Genomic DNA, 21,982 nt, shown 5'->3' with positions numbered 1-21,982 from the left:
CTGACAGCAGCTTTGTGCTTTGTGTACTGCATTTTTGTTTGAATATGCTTATATAAAGTGTGGTCCTGCATTTCATTATTCTTGTTTTTGACATTTGCTTTGTCTATAAATGATTAAATGTGCATTGAATTTCTGACAGTACTTTGTGCTTTGTGTTTAAATTTGTGCCTTTAATTTTTTGTTTGTGTCAGGATGAATGAAAGAGTAGAATTAATTATTCATCATGGTGGTAATTTTGTGCAAAAACCTAGGTTCAAGTATTTGAATGGTGAGACAGCAGTAGTGGATGTGGACCCTGACTTAATATGTTATCCCCACTTAGTGAAGTATATAGCAGACCAAAGGTATGGGAAAATAGCCTCACTGACATATAAGTTGACCAATGAACCCTTTACAACTTTAAAACTACTTCATAATGATGCTAGTAGTCTCCACTTTATTACAATGATAAGTACACTAAGTACAATCCTAAATCGGATCCACCCTTTATTGAAATAGGTATGTACTTTGATGACAATGTGCAATTCAAGATGGCTATGATTAGTTATGTTGTACACACAAAGAGGGATCTATTTTGGAAAAAGAATGGTTTAAAGTATGTTAGGGTTGAGTGTCTTGGAAAGGGTTGTGATTTTCATGTTAGTGCAGGGTGGGAAGAAAGAACAAGGTGTTTTCAGGTGAAGGCAATCTTGTTGGAACATAAATGCAATAATCAATTTACCTTAGGGATAGTTAGTCAGAAATGGTTGGAATGGAAATTTGAAGAAAAGGTGAGGCAAAATCCAACTATTGGTTATTCAGAGTTGAGCAAAGACATAAAATCTGAAATGAACTTGAATGTTACTGTTAGTATGTGTAGAAGGGCAATAACAGGGATATTGAAGAACTTGGATATTGGGTATGAAAGTCAGTTCAAAAGACTTAGGGATTATGCTCAAGAGTGCTTGAATTCAAATTTGGGTTCCACAGTGAAGATACATACAACCAGCACAGTGGAAAACTCACCATTGGTGTTTCAGAGGATATATGTGTGTTTTAATGCCATGAAGAAGGGTTTTGTAGAGGGTTGCAGGAGGTTTATTGGACTAGATGGATGTTTTTTAAAAGGAAAACTGAAGGGTGAAATACTGACTGCTGTGGGTAGAGATGAGAACAATCAAATGTACCCAATTGCTTGGGTTGTAGTAGAGATTGAAAATAACTCATCATGGAAATGGTTTCTGGAACTTTTAAAGTCAGATTTGGGAATTCTGGATAACACTCAATGGACCTTAATGAGTGATCAACAGAAGGTAAATCCACTTGAATTGTTTACTTAATTAAATATGTTATTAGTTTACAGAAATTGTCAAAGAACATATTGTTATTTAATTAACTTGAATTTTATTGCGCAGGGGTTAGCTAATGTCATACAGGAGCTATTTCCTGGAGTTGAGCATAGAAATTGTGCAAGGCATGTCCATGCCAACTGGAGTAAGAATCACAGAGGGAAGGTACTGAAGGCTCACTTTTGGCAGATTGCAAAGACACCTACTCAAGAACTACTTGCAGAGAAGTTGAAAGCTTTGGAAAAGGTTGATGCTACAGCACTTCATGATCTTAACAAGTATCCAATGCAGTTCTGGTGCAAAGCATTCTTCAAAGAAGAAGTTAAATGTGACTTGGTGGACAACAATCTTAGTGAGGCAAGGTCCAAAAACATTATTCCAATGCTAGAAGATATAAGACTTTTTGTGATGAAGAGGGTTGCAAAGAAGAAAGCATTTGCTGAAAGATGGAATGGGACTTATGGGCCATGTGTGATGAAGAAATTGAATGAGAACATACTTGGCAGTGCTAGTTGGGAGGTTATCTACAATGGAGCTGATGGATATGAGGTTAAAAAGGGTAGATTCCAATTTAAGATCAATTTAGAGTTGAAGACATGTTCTTGTAGACTATGACAGTTGACTGGTTTGTCATGTTCTCATTCCATTTGTGCTATATTTCACAAGGGGCATCAGCCAGATTAGTACATCTATCAATGTTACAGTAATGACATGTACTTGAAGACTTATGAGCATGCAATAGAGCCAATGAATGGAGAAATGTTTTGGCCAAGAACTCAAGGAGATGAGATACATGCCCCAGTGCCAAGGAAGATGACTGGTAGGCCCAAGAAAAAAAGAAATCTTGAAGATGATGAAAAAAACAAGGATAAAAACATATTGAGTTTACAGGTTAGAAAGCTATCAAGGAAAGGAAGAATAATGACCTGTCAACTGTGCAAGGGGAAGGGGCATAACCAGAGATTTTGTCCTACCCAACAAGGACAATCTGGTACTTCTACTGGTGTTAGAGGAAGAGGAAGGGCTCCTACTGGTGTTAGAGGAAGAGGAAGGTCAGCTACAAGGATAATATTAACTCAAGAAAGCACTCTTGGGACCTCAGGTAATTAGATTAAGCTAACAATATCTATAGTGGTTCTAGGACTGTTGGATTATGATAATAAAGTTTCATTAATGTTTGTAGATTGCACACAACATTGAAGAGTTAGAAGATGGTTGGATGAAGGGTTACAGTACAAGACTTTTTGGGAGCACTATTTCCAGCATTTGGCTACTGTTAATTGGCAGCAATTGGCTACACTTTTTGTGCATGTATATTGGCAGCCCTGTTAATGTACTCTAGGAAGTTTGGATATTTAGTTTTGGCTACTGAATTTATGTGCTAATGTTTTGGCACTGTCTAAGGTGAATGCAAACTGAAATTGGCAGTGAAGTTTAATATGTATTTTGACAATGTCTTAAGGTTAATGCAAACTGATTTTAGCAATTTTTGTTTCAAGTTTATGCATGTGGTTTATGTTGATTCTGGAATATGTATGTGGTTTATGTTGATTCTGGAAAATTGGGACTAAGTAGCCAATTATCATTCTGCAACACTAAATGATCTGTCATTCTGATCTGCAACACTAAATTGGGGTTTCAGTAGCCATTCTGATCTGCCAATAAATGATCTGCAACTCTAAATTGGGGTTGCAGTAGCCATTCTGATCTGCCAGTAGCCAAAATTGGGGCTCAGTGGCCAATTAAATTAAATAGCCAAAATTAAATGCAAACTGGATTTCATTCTGTAACACTAAATATTTCATTCTTCAACACTAAATGCAAAAAGCAAAATGTAACATGGAATCTCAAACTACAAACTGGTCATTTTCATTACAAGGTCAAAAAACGATTACAATTTCTGACTACAAATTTTGGATACAAGCACCACAATAACAATTAACAGAACAGCATAGCCCCTCCTCAACACTTCATTTTGTTTTTTCATAGTACTGTTGTGACACCCCGTAATCCAAATTCAATTAAGGGATTAATTGAGTAATTAATCCTAATCCAATTGATAATTTAATCCCTTAAATTCCTGAAAATTCAATAGTCGGGGACTAGTATTGACTAGTCAACCCAAAGTCAAGTGTTGTACCTAAAGCTTTGTGAATTGTTCCCTTGTTCCCTTACACCTCTTCATTTTAGTAAGGGTAAATTGGACATTTCATTTGTGATTGCATTCCAAGCTAACCTAGAAGATATCTTTCATTTCTATCCTTACACTTTCAAAGCAAAGAGCTCTTTCTTCTCTCTAAAAACCTAACTAGCTTTCTCTCCAAGCTAAGTTTAGACTTTCCAAGATCTTCAAAGTTTGTCTCCAAGATTCCACCTTTCCTACCTTTGAGCATCTAGGAGGGTAAGATCTATGTTTCTTTTGTGTTTTTAGTATTTTCTAAGGTGTCTTTTCTTAAAGGTGAAATCTTTATGATCTTTTGGTGTGTTCTTGAAGTGGGTGTGGAAGGTGAACCTTGTTAGGGGCTTTGAGAAGTGTTAAGTGAAGGCTTTTGTCTACAAGAGGTAACCCATGCTCTACAAAATCTATTTTGCTTACCTATATGATGATTTATTGGATTCTACATGTGATTTTGCTATGAAATGTGAGTGTTGATGCATTGTCTTGTGAAAATGCATATCTAGAGCTTGTTATTAGGGTTCATGTATGCCATTGTTTGGCTATTCCTTTGGTTCAAGTCATTTTGTTGTATTTGGTGAGATTTGGCATGTTTTGGACTTGAATTTGAGCTTGGAGTTGAAAATCTCCGAAGGGATTATTTGGTACAGGGTTGTGTACCCGCGGGCGGAACGGCGGGTAGGGGTTCACCCGCCGCCCCACCCGCGGGGTACGTGGGTTGTGGAACTTGGTTCCCGCGGGCAGAACCACGGGTGGGGGTCCACCCGTGGGCCCACCGGCGGGGTATATATGTGGCTTGTGAGGGGATTTGTTCCCCGTGATTCTTTTGACTCGGTAATTGATGTTTTGACTTCCCGATGTTCTTTTGTTGGGCTTTTGAGTGTCTTCTTAATGTTTCGTATGTCTAGAACTATATGGTAGGATTCCATGTAGGTTTTGGTGTCTTGAATCGTGCTAAGTGTTCAACCTTGTGATTCGTTGAACCATGATGAGTCTTGTGTGTTCTTCGGAACTGCTTTCGGTTTACCCGTTTGATAAGCATGCTAGTTCGGTGTTTAAATGCTAGTGTGCATGTTGTTTGTCCCTTCCTATTGTGGATGATGACTTGTGTTAATCATCGTTGTTGTCGGATTGTGATCCATTCCTTGATTGATTATGGTTTCATATCTTCGTTGTGATCCGTTGATTGATTCCTATTGTGGTGTGGTGTGTGTGGCTGTACCTGGATTGCACAATTAATGGTGATTCGAACCTGGTTTGCCCGATCTTCTCTTCACACTATGACTAAAATAATCTTTCAGAACAGTTTTTTAGGCTAGGTGAAATCTGATTAAAAGGTTTAATTTAGGCTGGGTATAAGGGTTTGTTTTTGTGGTTTTTGATAAGTCCTCGGCCACACTGGGTTATAAGGTGATACGTAGGATTTGGAATGACGCCACAAGTGAGGTTTCACACTTGATAAGTCAGGATCACCATGACTTGATCATGGTTGAACTCTCCCGAGTTCTAGAAAACACTCAGTTTCCTATCTCAAAAATTCTCAACTCTATATTTCATTTAGAATGCAATGACCTTAAATAGCCATTAACAACCAAATTACAACCACATGAATAGGATAGTTATTAAGAATAGGATAAACTAATCCTGACCAACCAACTAAGATAAACATTAATAATAATATAATACTAACAAATTTAAATCTAAGATAATTTTAAGATAATCATCCTAATTAAATAATAAAACTAATTCTAAAATATTCTAATATTCTAACAATCAATTGTTGATTCCCGTGCCCACAACAAAAGGTATGGGACATTAGTCACCAAGGTACGACAGTGGTCCTCGTGGTGGCCATGACGTGATTATGGAGGATGTGACCCGAGTGATGGATTCACGTGTTCTGGAGAGGCATGTGTGCCATGTGCGTGATTTGTACCCTCGTGTACTGTGAATTGGTGGAATTTCGTTGGTGGTTTGTTGGTGGATGGGGACGAGGGTCCTCGGAGGGAAAAGGTTGGACTTGGTGTACAGGGGTCCTGGAGGTAAATGTTGTATAGGTGGGGGGTAGCCATAAGGTTGAAACCGGGCATAAGGAAGTCATCTCAATTCGTGATGGGTGATGTCACGAAGGCATGTGTTGCCATTGTTGTGTATTTCTCTATTTGTGACATGTGTTGTCATAAAGGCATGTGTTGCCAATGGTTGTGTCCTTATTCTCTTGTGTTATGCATGTCGGGTGTTATTCTACTAAGTGATGGTAGAATACGCCTTGAGCCGTTCTTATGAGTCGTTATTGCTTCTTGATGTCTTGGGATGTGTTCCCTTATCTTTGTTGTGAGTGCATAAAGTCTTGTATTTGACTTCTACTCTTGGCTTTGAACTTATATATATACTATATCCCGTTTCGCAAATGATTTTGTATATATATATATATATATATATATATATATATATATATATATATATATATATATATATATATATATATATATATATCCTATCTATGTATGATATTTCACATGTATTGGTGGGTTACCAGCATCATTCGCTGACCGGGCGTCGTCCCATATATTTATGTGTTTCTTTCAGGTGCTGAGTAGAGGCGAGTGCGGTCTAGAGACAGATAGTATAGATCCCTCGAACCTTGTAATGGTTTTGGTCTGTGTGCCTTTGTTAGACTTTAGACTTGTTGTCGTTGGCTTTGTTCTTGGATAGACAGATTATGTTGATGTGGTTTACGCCTGTGTGTTCACCGTTGTGTGGGCGTGGCATAACACTCTACGTTTTCCATCTATTTCATATTTAGTCTTCCGTTGTGTCTGCTTTTATGGTTAGATTATCTGCATGATTAAGCTTTAAATTAGTATGGAAATCGGGGGTGTTACAACTATAGTCATTAACAATTAGTTCTCTCACACTTTCAATTTCACACTTCAAAGACACCAACAACTTCTTTAGGTCTTCTTGCTCACTTTCGCCCCTCCTTGCACTGTGATCCTTCCAAAGGAAAAAGCCACAACTATTTCCATCCTATAAAACTCAATTACAATATATGTATATATATATATATATATATATATATATATATATATATATATATATATATATATATATATATTACAAATAAAAAACAAAAAAAAAAAAAGCGAAAAAATTCCAGAAAATGAACAAACCCTAAATTTAATTTTAAAGAAATTGAAAACTCAAATTCAAAATTCATAAATCCATACCTTCCATCTTTGACATCCGAAGAATTACTTTCCCGAGTCTCTACTTGTGCAAATAGGAGCTTTCAACCCACAATTACAATAAACACTAGGCTCGTACTCCATGTTTACTCTCATTCGTAATGAATTCGAGGAAGATGACATCTTGTACCCTTAGTGCGTCGTCGGAATTGGTTGTGCGTCGTCGGAATTGGTTGTGCGTTGTCGTCAAAATTGCTTTGCGAAAGGGAGAAGGGAGAGCAGTGGAGTGGGTCGTGCACAATTTGTGAAATGGAGAAGGGAATAGAATATTAATACTTAAAATTAGGAGGATATATTACAACTAGGCGCCACATAAGCTTATAACCGGGAACATATCATTAGGTTTACCGGACAACCTGTAAAAAAGGCTAGATGGAAAAAAAAAAATTGATTCGTGTATCGAATCAGCACTTATAAAAGTTCAGGGTGCGGGATGAATAATCGCTTATAGTTCGTGGTGCGGATTGACACTTGAGCCTTTTTTTTTGAATGCTACTGACTCTATTACATTGTAGTATATGGCTCGATCTCATAACCTTTCACATGGGAGAGGTCATTACATGCCATTTGAGCACAAGGTGCTTGGCTCGGAATACTATTTCTAAAAATAAAAGAATTATTAAACAATGACATATACCTATTCCGGGATGTTATTCCATTTTCCACCAATTTCATAAATCAAATATGCTTTGATTGTCAAAATGCAAAATGTGATGAACTATAGAAATTAGAAAGTAAAATATCACTAGTGTAGTGTGAAAATTATGTTTAAAATGAACAAATTCCTTTTGCGTATTAATATTGGGAGAAGTAGAAAGTAAAATACTCCGTATCAATTTTAAAAGAGTTTTTTTTTCCAAAATGGTCCCTCGACTATCGCTTATTCACAATTTTGCATTTCGACTTTTAATTGCACCCAATGTGGTCCCTTGACTTTGAAAAACTCCTCCAAATTGGTTCTCCGTTAGAAATTCCATCTATTGAGTGTTAAAATGAAGGGCATTTTCGTTCATTCACCTATTATATGCCTAATATACTCTGAAAAATAATCGAGAGACCATTTTGGGAATAGTCAAGGGATCATTTTGAGAAAAACCCATTTATTTATTTCTATTTTTTAACACTATCAAATTAGAATTTCTATACATTTTTTTCTTACAAATATAAATAGTTAAAATCCACAATCAAATCTCAAAATTGTAAACGTTCTCTACAATTCTTTTTTTCCTTTTGTCTAAACGTACAAATTTTTCCCCTATCCCTATCAAGTTTTACAATAAATTTCGCAACATATATATATATATATATATATATATATATATATATATATATATATATATATATATATATATATATATATATATATAAAAAATCATATAATCATATTAAAACTTCAAAAGACAATCAATCACTATGTATTACATTAAATATTATTTTTATAGTTAAAATAAAATTATTATTTTTTTACGTACTATGGTAAACAAGTTTAAGTTTCAAATTTAAGTTTATTAACATTCATATTTCATATATAAAATACAAACAAACTTCAAAATGACAAGAACTTGTAATATTGGTAAATGATGAGACTTTAGGTTTAGAATTGTTTGTTTTGTGCTAATTATTTTTGCATTTGGTTTATTTTACTTGTCCTTTAAGACATAAAATTGATAGCCATAGTTCTAGACTCTCTTTAGCATGATGTACTTCTGGGTAGATAGGCATTTGGAAATGGTAGCTATGGTTTGTACTAACTTTGGAATGAAACTAATGGCCTTACAGGCTAAGTTAAGCCAACTTTCCAAAAATATTTTCTAAAATTTTGTCATTGACCGAGAAGTGACGCGTACTTCTCAGTTCGAAGAAGTGCCAGAGCATAGCGATTGATTGTAAAAATAATAATTTTATTTTCAAAATAATAATTTTGACCGAGAAGTGACGCGTACTTCTCAGTTCGAAGAAGTGCCAGAGCATAGCGATTGATTGTAAAAATAATAATTTTATTTTCAAAAGGCATTGTGACCGAGAAGTGAAGAGTACATTTTGGGTGTCTAAACAGATAAAAATAGTAATGTTATTTTCAATGGTAAAAATAATATTTAATATGATACATAGTGATTGATTGTCTATTGAAGTTTTAGTATGTGTGTGTGTGTGAACATAAAAAGTATATGAGTATTATATTTTTGAAATTTACAGAACTTATTGTAAAACTTGATAGGCTTAGAGGAAAAGTTTGTATGTTTAGACAGAAGGAACAAATTTGTATAGAAAGTTTAAAATTTTGAGGTTTGATTGTGGATTTTAACTATCTATATTTGTAAAAAAAAAAAAAAAAAAAGTATAGAAACTCTAATTTGATAGTCTTACAAAAATGGAAATAAACAAAAATGAAATAAATAAATGAGTTTTTCTCAAAATGATCCCTCGACTATTCCCAAAATGGTCCCTTGACTATTTTCAGAGTATATTAGGCATATAATAGGTAAATGGACGAAAATGCCCTTCATTTTAACACTCAATAGACGAAATTTCTAACGGAGGACCAATTTGGGAGAGTTTTTAAAAGTCAAGGGACCACATTAGGTGCAATTAAAAGTCGAAATGCAAAATTGAGAATGAGCAATAGTCGAGGGACCATTTTGGAAAAAACTCATTTTAAAACGACAGAACACAACCGTTCTTCAAATTCTCGATTTTACCACCACAATCCTCGATTTTGTACTTCGACCCTTCTGAGTGTCAGCGAGTGCGAAGCGCGGGAAATTTGAACTTCACACCTCTACTCGAGAGAGTGAGTGAGAGAGACTATGGACGATTCAGGTGCGATTCTCTGTCAGATCTCTCAGCTCAAGGATATGCTTGACAAGGTACCTCTATATATAAACATATGTATGTATGAATATATATAGGATGTCAGGGAATTTGGTTGAATTTGCCGTTTTCAGGTGAACGAGGAAATCGAGGCGAACATTCAGATCACCAGAGAAATCGAATCGGAACTCGTCAAGTGTACGGAAACCGAGGTCGGATTGCTGGCTCGAGAATCGGAGCTGATGAAAGCATCGTACACGCTACAGTTCGAAATTAACGGCTTGATGGCAGCCACTGGTAATAAAACCGTGAAATTAAGACAATAGAATTTTGATTCCTCTGAAATCAGTGTACATTTAACTGGAAATTTCTTTTTCTTTTTTCTTTTTTCTTTCATCAATTCGTGATAAGAAATCAAGTTGAACTAAAATGGAATAATCATTTTGACAGAGGAGCTAGAATAATTGGAACAGTAACAATAAATGCAATAATTCACTTCCATAATATCGTTTTTCACATTCCCTTGTCTATAACTCATTCATGAATGGCCTTTCTATAATATTGAATAGGATCAATATCAATGTATCACCGAGTATTTTTTTTTTCTAATAAAATAAATTTTAAAATTTTTTTGGGGTATCTTTTCTTGTATGATAATTTTGTTTTGACCTAAAATTTGAAATTGTTGGTTTGTAAGTATATGTTTGATATATTTTAATAACATTTTAGATTTATTCTTATATGTGATTGTTCTCTATACTGTAGTGCTCTCAATTCTTCTCTTTTCTGTTCTAGCTGATTCAGAAACATCGTGCAAATCCTTGGAGGAAGAGTTACAGTGTCTAGAAAGGAAGAGGGATGAGATACTGACTCGAATGAACAGCAAACGGTACTGATCATAACTCTTTGAATTCTGTATTGATAATAATATAGCTGAAAACAAATTTTTGCAATAAGAAATCTGGAAATTTCACATTAAACATCGTTTAGGCAAAAGAGAAAGGCTAATGGCTTTTAGGATCATTGTTAACATTCCATTTTAAGTATTTTCGTCGTGGGAAAAATATATATTTTCTTTTAACAGATTCCTCTTTAGTTAAGCTTAGACTGACGAATATCACTACTAATGTGTGTTTATAATCAGGCTAGATTGATTTATGATGATCTACAGACTTCAGTGTGTTTCAAATGAGAAATACAGTGTGATTCTTGTTCAAAGAAATTTCCATGTTTTGAGTTGCACAGCAAGAATTAAATACAGTGTATATGGTCCTTAACATGTCCTACCTGGAGAATTAATTTTTTCTTGTTAATATTTTTAGTTTAAGTTCCAATATGAAAATCAAATTTATGAATAACTAAGATTGTTACAGTTATAAATAAAACCTGAGTGTTGTCCTTGAAGTCAAGAACTATGATGCTTTCTCATAAAAATAATACTTCCAAAACCAAAGTAGGCAAAAGCAATTAATTATTCTTGTACAGGGAAGGATTCCTGAGATCTTGCTTGGATTTTCAAAATAACATTGGTAAAAAAGGTAACGATGAAGTTGCAGCTTTGCTCGTGGAGAAAGAGCTTCTAGAAAATGAAGTTCATTCCTTAAACAACAGAAATACTGTTCTACAGAACTCAACAGCTGCATTTGTGGAAGAGGTTCTTGAAGATCTTCATAATTCTATCTATGGTACTTTGCTACTACCAAAATCATCATATTACTTTTCCTTCCATTTGTGGAATAACATGTACTAGCAAGGTCAAGATATTGAGTGGCTTATTTGCTATTGAGCACTCGTTTCCTTTTCCTGAAAAAAGTATTTTGGTAGTCTCATTTTTGTATAGTTCTGTTTTTTTTTCTTTTGCTTTTTAAAATTTTTATTATTGCAGACGCTTTGATATTTTACTATTCTTTACCATCATCTGGTGCTTTTCATGAGAAGAAAAAAAATTTGGAAGGTTATTTGCTAGTAAAAATCTTCTTTTGGTCATGACTGTATCCTATTGTGATTAAGCTCCTATGTTTTTGAGCATATTCTGAATGTACCATGGACAATGTGGATAAGCTCAATAACTTAGCTATAGATTAGTGTAAGGTTAAGGCAGAGTGTACAATGTAAGGAGTAAGTCTTGAGTAAATCTTAAGGTTTGCTGTACTATGGAAGTTTTAGTACCTGGCAAAGTCTGGGAAATTCATTTAGAGTAATTCATGGTATGATTTATGTATGTATGGCTATTTTAACCTTTGCGCTTGCTCTTTTCCTTCATTCTTTTCCTAGATTACTTCAAATGCTTTTTCTATATTTTATGCTGCTCTTAGTTCTTTCTAAGTGTATTACATTGCTATCCTTAATTTGGTTTTGAATATAGAACTAGATGAGACATTCTGTTGGTTGTTGGTATTTTCTGAAGCTTTGAACTTATTTTATTGAATATACAACAATAAAAACATTTACTGAAAACTTTTGCCAATTCTAAATTGTAACTTATTGTGAAATGCAGCTCTAGACGTTGACATAAGAATTCGAAATATTGAGAATGAGAAATTGATGAAGGATATTGATGAATTGAAGAAGACATTACTTTCAACTATGTCTATTGGATAAAATTTATGGTAAGTCTGTACACTTTTAATTTTGAATGGCATTTCCCAATGGGTGTGTTATGATTAATTTTAATTAATATATTTTGATGATGCTAATTAAAATGTCTTAAGAAGTTAGATTCCCAAAATTAGTGTTGAAACACAAAAGTTGTGTCCGTAGAAATATGTCTATTGAGTTGTGTCTGTAGGATTGTGTCCATTGAGTCTGTATATATTTGCTTGTTGTCTCTCCATTGAGTCTGTATATATTTGCTTGTTGTCTCTCCAGTTAGTAAAATTCATTCTCAAAGTGAACCTTTCGGATTTTATAATTCGCAAAACTACTGAGTCTAAGAATAAAAATAATTGGGGACTAAAATTCCTAAGATATTAAGTATCATCAAAATTTAATTTACACTTGTTCCTAATAGAACGTCAAAATGCCAAAATGAATTTTGCTTTTGCTTATTAGCTTACTTGCTTCTAAATATGTGAATTTCAGTTAAACTCCTGTTATTTATTGCCTTATTGGAGATTTTATATTTATTTATACTTGCTTACTTAATTACTTTTTGACCCCCTTAAGACAAAATCCTGGCTCTGCCATTGTAGCTCTATTTTGAAAATATGCCTTTGTTGTGTTAATCCGAAGTGTGCCATTGGTTTTTATGTTTTTATTTGTATTTTTTTTAACTGAATATAACTTCAACTTGAAAACATATTACCTTGACCTAGAAAGGGTTACAAAATTAAGCCTAACAATGGCAAGGACTGCTGAACTCATGAAGGTGTATTTCCTTCCACATTATTGAGTTTGTTTGTACAAAAGCCCTCTCAGTTATGTTCATTGAACTAAGATTTCCTCTCCAGCAGTATCCTTGGTGTAGGCCATTAACATAATTGACACATGTGGAGAAGACTGTCTGAATGGATTTGACACATGGCACCATATATGAATTCTTGTGCTTTTTGAGCTCCTCCTTAGTTGTCACTCTAGCTCTCTAAGGCCTCATCAATGGGCTTTGGAGAATTCATACCCCATGTTTGATTGAATTTCTCATTCATATTTCATACATCTAATCAATGTAATTTCAAATCAATGAATTACTTGTTCATTCATAAAATGATTAACGAAAATGATATAATATTGCTGTTTTCATAGAGCAATGTTACATGTTAGCTATTCTTCACAAAACAGAACTATTTTTACAGATTAGAGAATTAGCAGAGCAACATTTAGTAGCATAATCATATTAGTGTTTCTTGCCTTCTTTGTTATCCGCCTTTGAAAATATCATAAAGTGGGTTTCAGGCCAGGACTTATTTACTATAGCAAAATTTATAGAAACAAGAACTACCTCACTGTTGTAATGAAAATTTAAAGAACTTGCATTCCAGAGTGATAGAGACAATAGAGGCAGGGTTGATGTGGAGTCTCTGGGGCAACAGTTCTAGTTAATTAGATGTGATGTAAAGTGCAATGACCAGTTGGCCACTAGGTTCTTTCTCTTTTTGTCTGGATCATCTATACTTTAGAGGCTATACTTCATTCATTAGAGTGCAATGACCAATAGGTTCTTTCTCTTTTTGTTTGGATCATCAATCCTTAGAGGCTATATTTCATTTAGAATCTGTGGATAAAAAAAATTAGTCATTTTGCTATTTTGGGATGGCAAGAGAGAATTTCCTGGTAATGATAGAACAATGAATAGATGATATGTGTTAATGCTTTACAAATAATAAGAGGATGTGGTTGAGAGGCATTTAATGAACAAAGGTTGTCTTGCTAGCTACAGACATAGACCATGTATGTCTTGTGATCTTCACATGCTCTCTAATCTTTTTGTTGCTTGTAAGTCAGGTCCTTTTCTATTACTACATGGAAAATAAAAAGTCACCATAGGACCCGCCTGCATAATTGAGTTATTTAGTGCAATTAACCTGACTTCCTTCCATTCCTAAATTTAGATGCATGATTACTTAATCATTATACTTTTGAACTAGAATAAAATCTTAATGTGCTTTCCCTGCTTCTATTTCGATATCTGTATAAATATAGTTTGCACAAAGATGTCCTGTAAAATTTACGTTTTTTTATCTGATCAACTTTGACAGTGACAAATCAATTCCACTCCAGTTTTTCTGTTACTTTGCTCCTTTAATTTGGGTTTGGCATGTAGACTTGCACTTTTCAAGTATTGCAAATAAGTTTGTTCAAGGGTAGTAGAAATGATTGTACCCGTGTTTTAAATTTGGTCCATAAATGAATTTGTTCCCTAGTATAGACAGAAGGCGAGTGTGGGGAATAAATATTGGGACCCAAAAACACAGTGCCTGGCTAGCCAGGGTGCCAGGCTGGGGATCCTGGGGACAACCTGATGTCTCTCGATTGTGATAGTTTGGCCTTTATTGACTCTGTTGCAGGAACCAGGTGAGAGTGGTCCATATCCATATAGCTTATCTTCTATTCTCTCCTATAAGTAAGAAGGGCATCTCGTGATTCAATCATTGCCACAAATCTCGAGTCTCGACCACAGTTGCTCAGAGATATGAAGAAGATGATGCAGAGGGATTCTGAGTCCATGGGAGGGGTTAAGAAGAAGGTGTTGTCTAATAAGAGTGTTGGAGTGTATTTTAAAGAGCAAAAAGGTAGGCTGTTTATAATTACAAGATGCATTGTTATGCTCATCTGCTGGCAGGACTAGAGATAGAGAGACAATTATATGTTCTGACTTGTGTGTTTTCTTCACTGTAAATATCAGAGAGCTCAAATGAGAATTGAGTTTTGTTTTATTATTATTACGGAGTATTATTTTTACATTTGTCGCTGTTCATCTGTTCTTTCCCCTTTACCCTTTTCAGAGTGGTTTAAATATTTCGTTAAACAAGATTGATTGGAGGTTTGCTCATCAAATGTTTGGATCCATAGTAGGGGCCAGGGGGAGTAATGGAGCAACAATTCGAGTAGAGCAGTTTCAACAGTTTTAGCAATTACGGAGGGATGGTGTTGGTAGTGAAATCATAAATTTATTTTATGATGGATATGTGTTACACAAAAATGTTGGAGGGGAAATATTATAATAATGTAACATACAAGAATTCGATGAAGTGATGAAACAATATTTTAAAATATTGTAATTAAACACATCAATTTGTTAGGTTGGTACAATTAAATCAAATAGTCAATTATTTAATGGTAACTAATATTGTATGGAGTAATCAATCTCTAGGTCAGTTATCTCATTCAATGGAAGTACTTACTGATGGATATATTGAAAATGACCCAATAATAATAGGGACTCGGGGTTCGAAAATGTATAACCCGAGTAGTCCAAGAAGAGTCTCAAGTCCGGAGACTATATTTGGGCCCAGAATGGTGGGCTTCAACTTAGTCTTGTGGCCCATCGTATGAGGCTGATTTAGTCTCATGGCCCACCACGAATTTAGCCTAAGTGGTTGTGATTCAGTTGTTATATCATAGACCGCGGTGCATAATCGATTATGCACCGCGGCCCAGATACGGCGCCGTTTCATTAATTAGATGAAACGGCGCCCTTTAACGCCGTCGATTACCTTTCAGCGCATCGTTTCCCTTTTCTTTCTTTTATTATTATTATTATTATTATTATTATTATTATTATTATTATTATTATTATTAATTAATTTTAAAATATAAAAACGAAAAAGGGAAGTCTTGTCTCCATTTTCTTCCCAAACAAGCCACACTTACCATCGGCACGTTCTCCTAGCTAGAACTTCAATCGTCATTTTTTACCTCTCGTCTCTATCGTTGTTCTTCTTCGTTTTTCTGCAGATTTCAGTTCGTAACTTCAACAAGAAGGTAATAATACTGTTGTATATAATGCGACGTTCTATTTACCTACAAAAAAAAATATGTTCTACAGTACATTTTAGGTTTTTTTTTTTCAGACATTCCGAAAGCAAACATTCATGTTTTGCATCACAAACATGCATTGAGAAACACATGCAGTCAAAAAAACTAAAATATTATTGTAAACGCTAAATAAGAAACACATGTTTGTCTTTTTCATATAATGTGGTCCCAGATATTTGTGTATAAAATAAAACTGCAAAGTGTGTTTAATAATACGGATTGTGTGGTCCCATATATTCCATATGAAACTACTAGATCCAAATGAAACTCTATTTCTTCTTAAATTAAACTGTAGTTATCCTCAACTGAAAGTGTAATGCATTTCAACTGAAAGTGTAATGCATTTCAACTGAAAGTGTATTGTATATGAACTGAAAGTGCTTATATGTGTCGCGTTTTGTTTTAAAAAATGTTCACACTTTAATATTATTTCAACTGAAAGCGTAGTGTATAAGAACTGAAAGTGTAATGCATTTCAACTGAAAGTGTATAGTATATGAACTGAAAGTGCTTATATGGGTGTCGCATTTTGTTTTAAAAAATGTTCATTGACACTATAATATTACTTCAACTGAAAGCGTAGTGTATAAGAACTGAAAGTGTAATGCATTTCAACTGAAAGTGTATTGTATATGAACTGAAAGTGCTTATATGTGTGTCACATTTTGTTTTAAAAAATGTTCACTAACACTATAATATTATTTCAACTGAAAGCGTAGTGTATAAGAACTGAAAGTGTAATGCATTTCAACTGAAAGTGTATTGTATATGAACTGAAAGTGCTTATATGTGTGTTGCATTTCGTTTTAAAAAATGTTCATCATTAATACTTATGATATTGTTGTACACCATACCTATACAAATGAAGAAAGCCACGAGAAAAAAAAAAAAAACCAAGGCCGTCTTGGACTCACAAGCAGCCAAACCAACGCCACCAGCTCAACCAGCACCTGCTGCAGAAAAAACAGCAAAGAAGAGTAAAGCCACAAAACAACCTGCAAATAAACCACCAATACCTGAAAATGAACCAACAATTCCATCTGAACCAGAACCAACTGTGCAAGAAGAAAAGGGACATGAAAAAGGAGCAGCTGAAAATGAACCAGAACCAACTGTTCCGGGAGAAGAGGGACAGAAAAAAAAGAGCACTCAAACGCAAAGCAACAGCAAAATCACCAAAGAAAGCTAAAGCCGCCAAACAATCTGCTCCTGACGCAAACCCAACTGCACCAAAACCAGCTGCTCAAGGATCAAAAGACCAGGGACCAGCATCGCCCAAACGCAAAGCAACAACAAGCCCCCTTGCTGATAAGAAAATGCACAAGAGGATAAAGAAATCTGCAAAGAAGAGTGAAATAAGTAAAATGCAATATCTACAAACCAGGATGTCACCATAGTATTTTCGGACCCTCATTTCATCTCTATCACCAGATCAACGCAAAGCAGTTGCAGATATTGGGTTTGCTGATATGTTAAACTTGACAATATTTGACTGGGATAGCAGGCTAACTAGGTATCTTGTTGAAAGGTTTGATGTCTATGAATGCATACTGATGTTGGAAAATAATGACATGCAACTGTCAGAGGATGATGTACACAGCACAATGAACCTTCCCCAAGGAAAAATTCCTGTGATTGAGGCTCCCTCTGAGAATGAATCTGGTGAATATAAAAAACTGTTGGCAGCTTGGAGACAGAGGTGGGGAATAACAAAAGGTTCTCCGGTGACAAATACAATGCCAACTGCCATTATTGAGAGAGGAGACAGTGGAGATATGTTCAAAAGAGACTTCGTTGTGCTGCTTGTATCCAGCTTGATAAAAGGCAACCAGAGCACAAAAGCAACATACAAGATTTTATACTCCATGCTTGATGTTTCAAAGCTGAAGGACTTGAATTGGTGTCAATACACATTCAGATCTTTGGTAACTTCTGTTCAACCTTGGAAGAATAACAAAGAAAGCTTTTTCACTGGTCCTTCACTGTTCTTGTTGGTAATATTTTCATATGCACTTATAATAATTTTCTCATTAATCTATACGCTACTACAATTACTGATAAAATAATTGCTAATTATAGTTTTTATTCTTTCAAAAACAGTTAACATACATTGACAGAGTACAATACAAGGGTGAGAAGATTCAAAGGGATTACCCTGCAATAACTACTTGGACTGAAGAAGCAGTTAAACAAAGAATCAAAGCAGAAATATTGTCTGGAAGATTTGGACGGGGAAAAGTACTTGACAGATTTCAAAGGCAAGAACGTTTGACCAGAGAAGAAAACATACCTGAGATGAGCGGTGGTCCTGTGGAAGGCAGTCAATCAAATGAATCACTGGGAAGGATTACATCTGTACTGAATAGGATGGCTGACACGGTTGTTGAGTTTGCTGGTGTGATGGCTGATATAGGAAACACACGGACTGGAGGAGAAATAATTAAGATCACTTTCGGGAACATTGCTGACATGATTACTTCAGTCTCTTCTTCACAACCAGAACGAGATGAGACTTTATTGTATGATGATGAGCTTTACAATCATCGAAGTTTCCTTGATGCAGTCAATGCCCTTGAACAAGCATTCTACCAAACAACCAAAGACTACCCAACTCAAGCTCCTGCTAGATCACAAACACCACATCCGCTTCAAACACCAAGTTTTGATCTTGGAATTAGCCCTAGACAATCATCACAGCCTCAACATATCCCTGAAAAAATGAATGATAAGCAAGCACAAAATGCTACTGAAATCCAGAACATTGCACGTGATATTCAAGAGGACAGTGAGAGGACAGACTCTGATGAACCACAATTGGAAACCCCACCACCTGAAACTGAAAACAATATGTTTGATAGGTATGCTCCAACCTATTATATCTACATTGCTTCCACACATTTTCAATTGAAATGTAATCTTTAATAAATGAAACTGTAATATTTATGAAGTGACACTATATTGTATGCAAACAGACACTGATCAGCATGCCTGACATATATATATATATATATATATATATATATATATATATATATATATATATATATATATATATATATATATATATATATATATATATATATATATATATATATATATATATTTGTTGTATTTTATGAACTGAAACTGTAGTTATAATTAACTGAAACTGTAGATATAGATAACTGAAACTGTAGTGTTTATCAAGTGATACTGCATTATGTGAACTGTATCTCTATGTGCTAATACATGCATGATCCTCCCTAAAACTGCAGTTTGATTGCTGAGCCTGACATTGATGATAACAATGAGGATGTTATAATTGATAAGACCAGGAGAATCAGAAACCTGCCGTTGCGCCTAAGGTCCCCATACTGGACAACAAATGTTGAAAAACTGAAGAATGTCGGTCCAAAGGAAAAGTTGATTTCAGACTATGTTTTTCTTGACCCAACAGAAGAACAACCATTAAGGTATAAAACACACTTAACACACACTCTATTATACAATTTTGAATGCTGACTACTTTATTTATATACATTTTCAAATATGACAACGAACCATTGTTTGGCCATGAGGGATACTACATCAATAGAGAGCAATTCCAAACCTTAAGAAGTGCTGAGATTGAGAGTATATTCTTAGATGTTTGGTGTCTAAGACTGAATATGTTGGATCCAAGCCGTGAGATTGATAAACCAAAGAGAACATTCTTCACGACACAATCTTTCATAAGCAAACACCATTACTATTTTTACATTATGCATATTTACTTATGAATAACATCCTCTAATGTAAAATGTATACTCTACAGCTCCAACTTGACAGTCCAACAGATTGGGCACCGCAACACCAATCACATAGACAAGATGACTTTGAGCAGTGTCTAACCACTGAAATAAAGAACATGGGGAATGTTGATATTAGTGATGCAAAATTGGTAATCATTTCTTTTTCAAATATTATATTTACAGTTAAACATACTACTAATGTTTTTTATTTTTTTTTCTTTAAAAAAACATTAAAAAATCAATACAGGTGTTTTTTCCCATTTACCGGCATCATCACTTCTTTGTCGTGTGCTTCAATTTCATTACATCAAAGCTTGAAATCATTGACAACCTGCCACTCCTCAAAAGTCTGAAAATTCCAGCAAGTATGGTGAATGTCCACAGTTGCTTGTAAGTTATCTAATTACTTACTTCAGTATTCAAAACCAATGCACCTATAATGCATATCTAATTACTTCTGACTTGCAGCAAAATGCATTTGCACTATTCCTTGAAAAAAATGGAATGAAAGATATGCAAGCAAATGTGAAAAAACTGACTGTTGACCTGGTTAAGATGGGTTGGAGATCATCAGCTAACAAGATTGACTATGGTTTGTATGCAATGAGACATATGGAAACCTACCTGGGGGATCAAAACTGGAAATGTGGATTTGTTCCAAAGAAACAGAATCAAAATGTATGTACATATAATACTTTAGATATTTGTACTACTCAAATTCTCTGACACAAAACAGAGTTAACTAATGTGTACCAACAAACTGCAGGATCTCTACTTGATGTCTCTACGGGCAACATATGCAGCAAGAATTATCATGATGCCAACCAATCAATACAAGGAGGAAGTCCTGAAGAACGCCAAGGCAGTGTTTGAAGGCAACAAATAGATGACTATGATAAACGGAAAAGCTAAAAAATGTGCATGTTTGTTTTGATATGACAAGAACAAAAATCACTTAAAAAGTGACAATATTTTTGGGAACCAAATGACAGGTTCCATTGATATTTTGGGTAGATGTGCATCTTATTTAAAAGTTTGTTGATTGAAGACAATGTTGGTTGGTTGTAAAGTTTGCTCACTGAACACAATGATGGTTCTTAACTTGAAGTTTTTTTATTAATCAATATAATGATGCAATTCCATTTGAATGTTTTTTTAGTTTCAGTATATTACACGTACACTTTCAGTCCGTAACCAATACAGTATCATTTCATTACACTTATAGTTTCATTTACAAAGATATGAAAATATTAAAGACATTCTATTTAGTTTCCTTTTGCATAAACTAGAGTTTCATTTATTAAACACTACAGTATCAGTTCATTACACTTACAGTTACATTGTAATATGGATGAAAATATTAGAGACATGCTGTTTAGTTTCATTTTTCATACACTGTAGTATCATTCTATATACACTACAGTATCATTTAAAAATAACTAGGACTTCATTTAAAAACATAAAAAATAATATGTCAAACGTGCATCTCAATTTCATACTGCAAAAAACTATGCTACCATAACAACACACAGACTATCTAAGATCCAATCCAATCCAATATTACAATTATTGGAATTCACCTATCAACTAGATTTAACCAGACCTAACTCATAACTGCCGCTAGAAGGATGAACAAAATACCCACTGCCAACAATATTAGCAACAACTCCTTCAACAGATGCCTGCACTGCAGCCTTTGTACTCATTTCAGCAACCTTGACACCCAACTTCCGCCCTCTCACTTGGTTATACTTTTTTTCGATTGTGCTAATATGCCTCCTATTGCGTTCACCTTTCGCCCTATTACGTGCTGGATTTTGAATTATACCAGCTGTCCGTTGTTCACCATCTTCAATGACAAGAGGACCAATTTCACCTTCAACCTTCCTTCTAGCATTCTCAAAAGCATTTTCACACTTCCCGAGCCTTGCAATTTGCTTGACTAGATAAAACTAACTGCTGAAACTTCATACCCATTTGAATAACCCAAACAGATGACGCAATGCTAAAAATATTCGAGGAACAATCACTGCTTATGATTCATCTTCAATAACCTTTTTAGTCCATATTTTGATAATGTACTTATCCGGTATTGCTGCAACACAGTGAACATTAAAAATGCGTAAAGAATGGGAGCATAAAATACCCATCTCTGAAAACAACTTACAGCTACAA

General features: G+C 34.6%; 2 protein-coding genes and 1 long non-coding RNA gene across 4 annotated transcripts; 2 read left to right on the top strand and 1 right to left on the bottom strand.

The window, feature by feature from the left end:
- Positions 1-530: 530 nt before the first annotated feature.
- Positions 531-2,536, top strand: LOC109159546. The gene is made up of 4 exons (XM_019307646.1): positions 531-1,292; positions 1,395-1,877; positions 2,052-2,380; positions 2,512-2,536. Exons 1-4 carry the CDS (start codon positions 531-533, stop codon positions 2,534-2,536), a joined length of 1,599 nt encoding a protein of 532 aa, XP_019163191.1.
- Positions 2,537-6,460: 3,924 nt separating this feature from the next.
- LOC109159565 lies at positions 6,461-6,861 on the bottom strand. The gene is made up of 2 exons (XR_002050606.1): positions 6,735-6,861; positions 6,461-6,534 (listed from the first exon to the last, which is right to left on the bottom strand). It is a non-coding gene; the product is annotated as an uncharacterized LOC109159565 (long non-coding RNA).
- A 2,549-nt stretch (positions 6,862-9,410) lies between these two features.
- On the top strand, positions 9,411-15,253 carry LOC109159586 (CAP-Gly domain-containing linker protein 1-like). Of its 2 annotated transcripts, XR_002050618.1 has the most exons (7): positions 9,411-9,619; positions 9,698-9,860; positions 10,359-10,452; positions 11,049-11,248; positions 12,061-12,172; positions 14,567-14,791; positions 15,005-15,253. XR_002050618.1 is itself a non-coding variant. In XM_019307694.1 (6 exons), the coding sequence occupies exons 1-5, from the start codon at positions 9,560-9,562 to the stop codon at positions 12,162-12,164; spliced, it is 621 nt and encodes a 206-aa protein (XP_019163239.1). In that variant the 5' UTR covers positions 9,411-9,559; the 3' UTR covers positions 12,165-12,172; positions 14,567-14,938. The 2 variants fall into 2 exon arrangements, 1 of the variants encoding a protein (XP_019163239.1); XM_019307694.1 differs by lacking the exon at positions 15,005-15,253 and having other exon boundaries at positions 14,567-14,938.
- The last annotated feature ends 6,729 nt before the right edge of the window (positions 15,254-21,982 follow it).

This window comes from Ipomoea nil, unplaced genomic scaffold (assembly GCF_001879475.1).
Source record: "Ipomoea nil cultivar Tokyo-kokei standard unplaced genomic scaffold, Asagao_1.1 scaffold2833, whole genome shotgun sequence".
In the NCBI taxonomy this organism is placed as follows: domain Eukaryota; kingdom Viridiplantae; phylum Streptophyta; class Magnoliopsida; order Solanales; family Convolvulaceae; genus Ipomoea; species Ipomoea nil.
The sequence above is the reverse complement of the archived record's forward strand: the minus strand, read 5'-3'. Positions and strand labels throughout refer to the sequence as shown.

What these genes read in the sequence shown, in the direction of transcription:
- LOC109159546 (XM_019307646.1), top strand. Translation starts at nt 531, where the DNA reads ATGGCTATGATTAGTTATGTTGTACACACAAAGAGGGATCTATTTTGG. An exon ending in TAATGAGTGATCAACAGAAG is followed by an intron (nt 1,293 to 1,394) that starts GTAAATCCACTT and finishes TTTATTGCGCAG; the next exon opens with GGGTTAGCTAATGTCATACA. An exon ending in GGTGTTAGAGGAAGAGGAAG is followed by an intron (nt 2,381 to 2,511) that starts GTCAGCTACAAG and finishes TAATGTTTGTAG; the next exon opens with ATTGCACACAACATTGAAGA.
- LOC109159586 (XM_019307694.1), top strand. Translation starts at nt 9,560, where the DNA reads ATGGACGATTCAGGTGCGATTCTCTGTCAGATCTCTCAGCTCAAGGAT. An exon ending in CGGCTTGATGGCAGCCACTG is followed by an intron (nt 9,861 to 10,358) that starts GTAATAAAACCG and finishes TTTCTGTTCTAG; the next exon opens with CTGATTCAGAAACATCGTGC. An exon ending in TCTTCATAATTCTATCTATG is followed by an intron (nt 11,249 to 12,060) that starts GTACTTTGCTAC and finishes TGTGAAATGCAG; the next exon opens with CTCTAGACGTTGACATAAGA.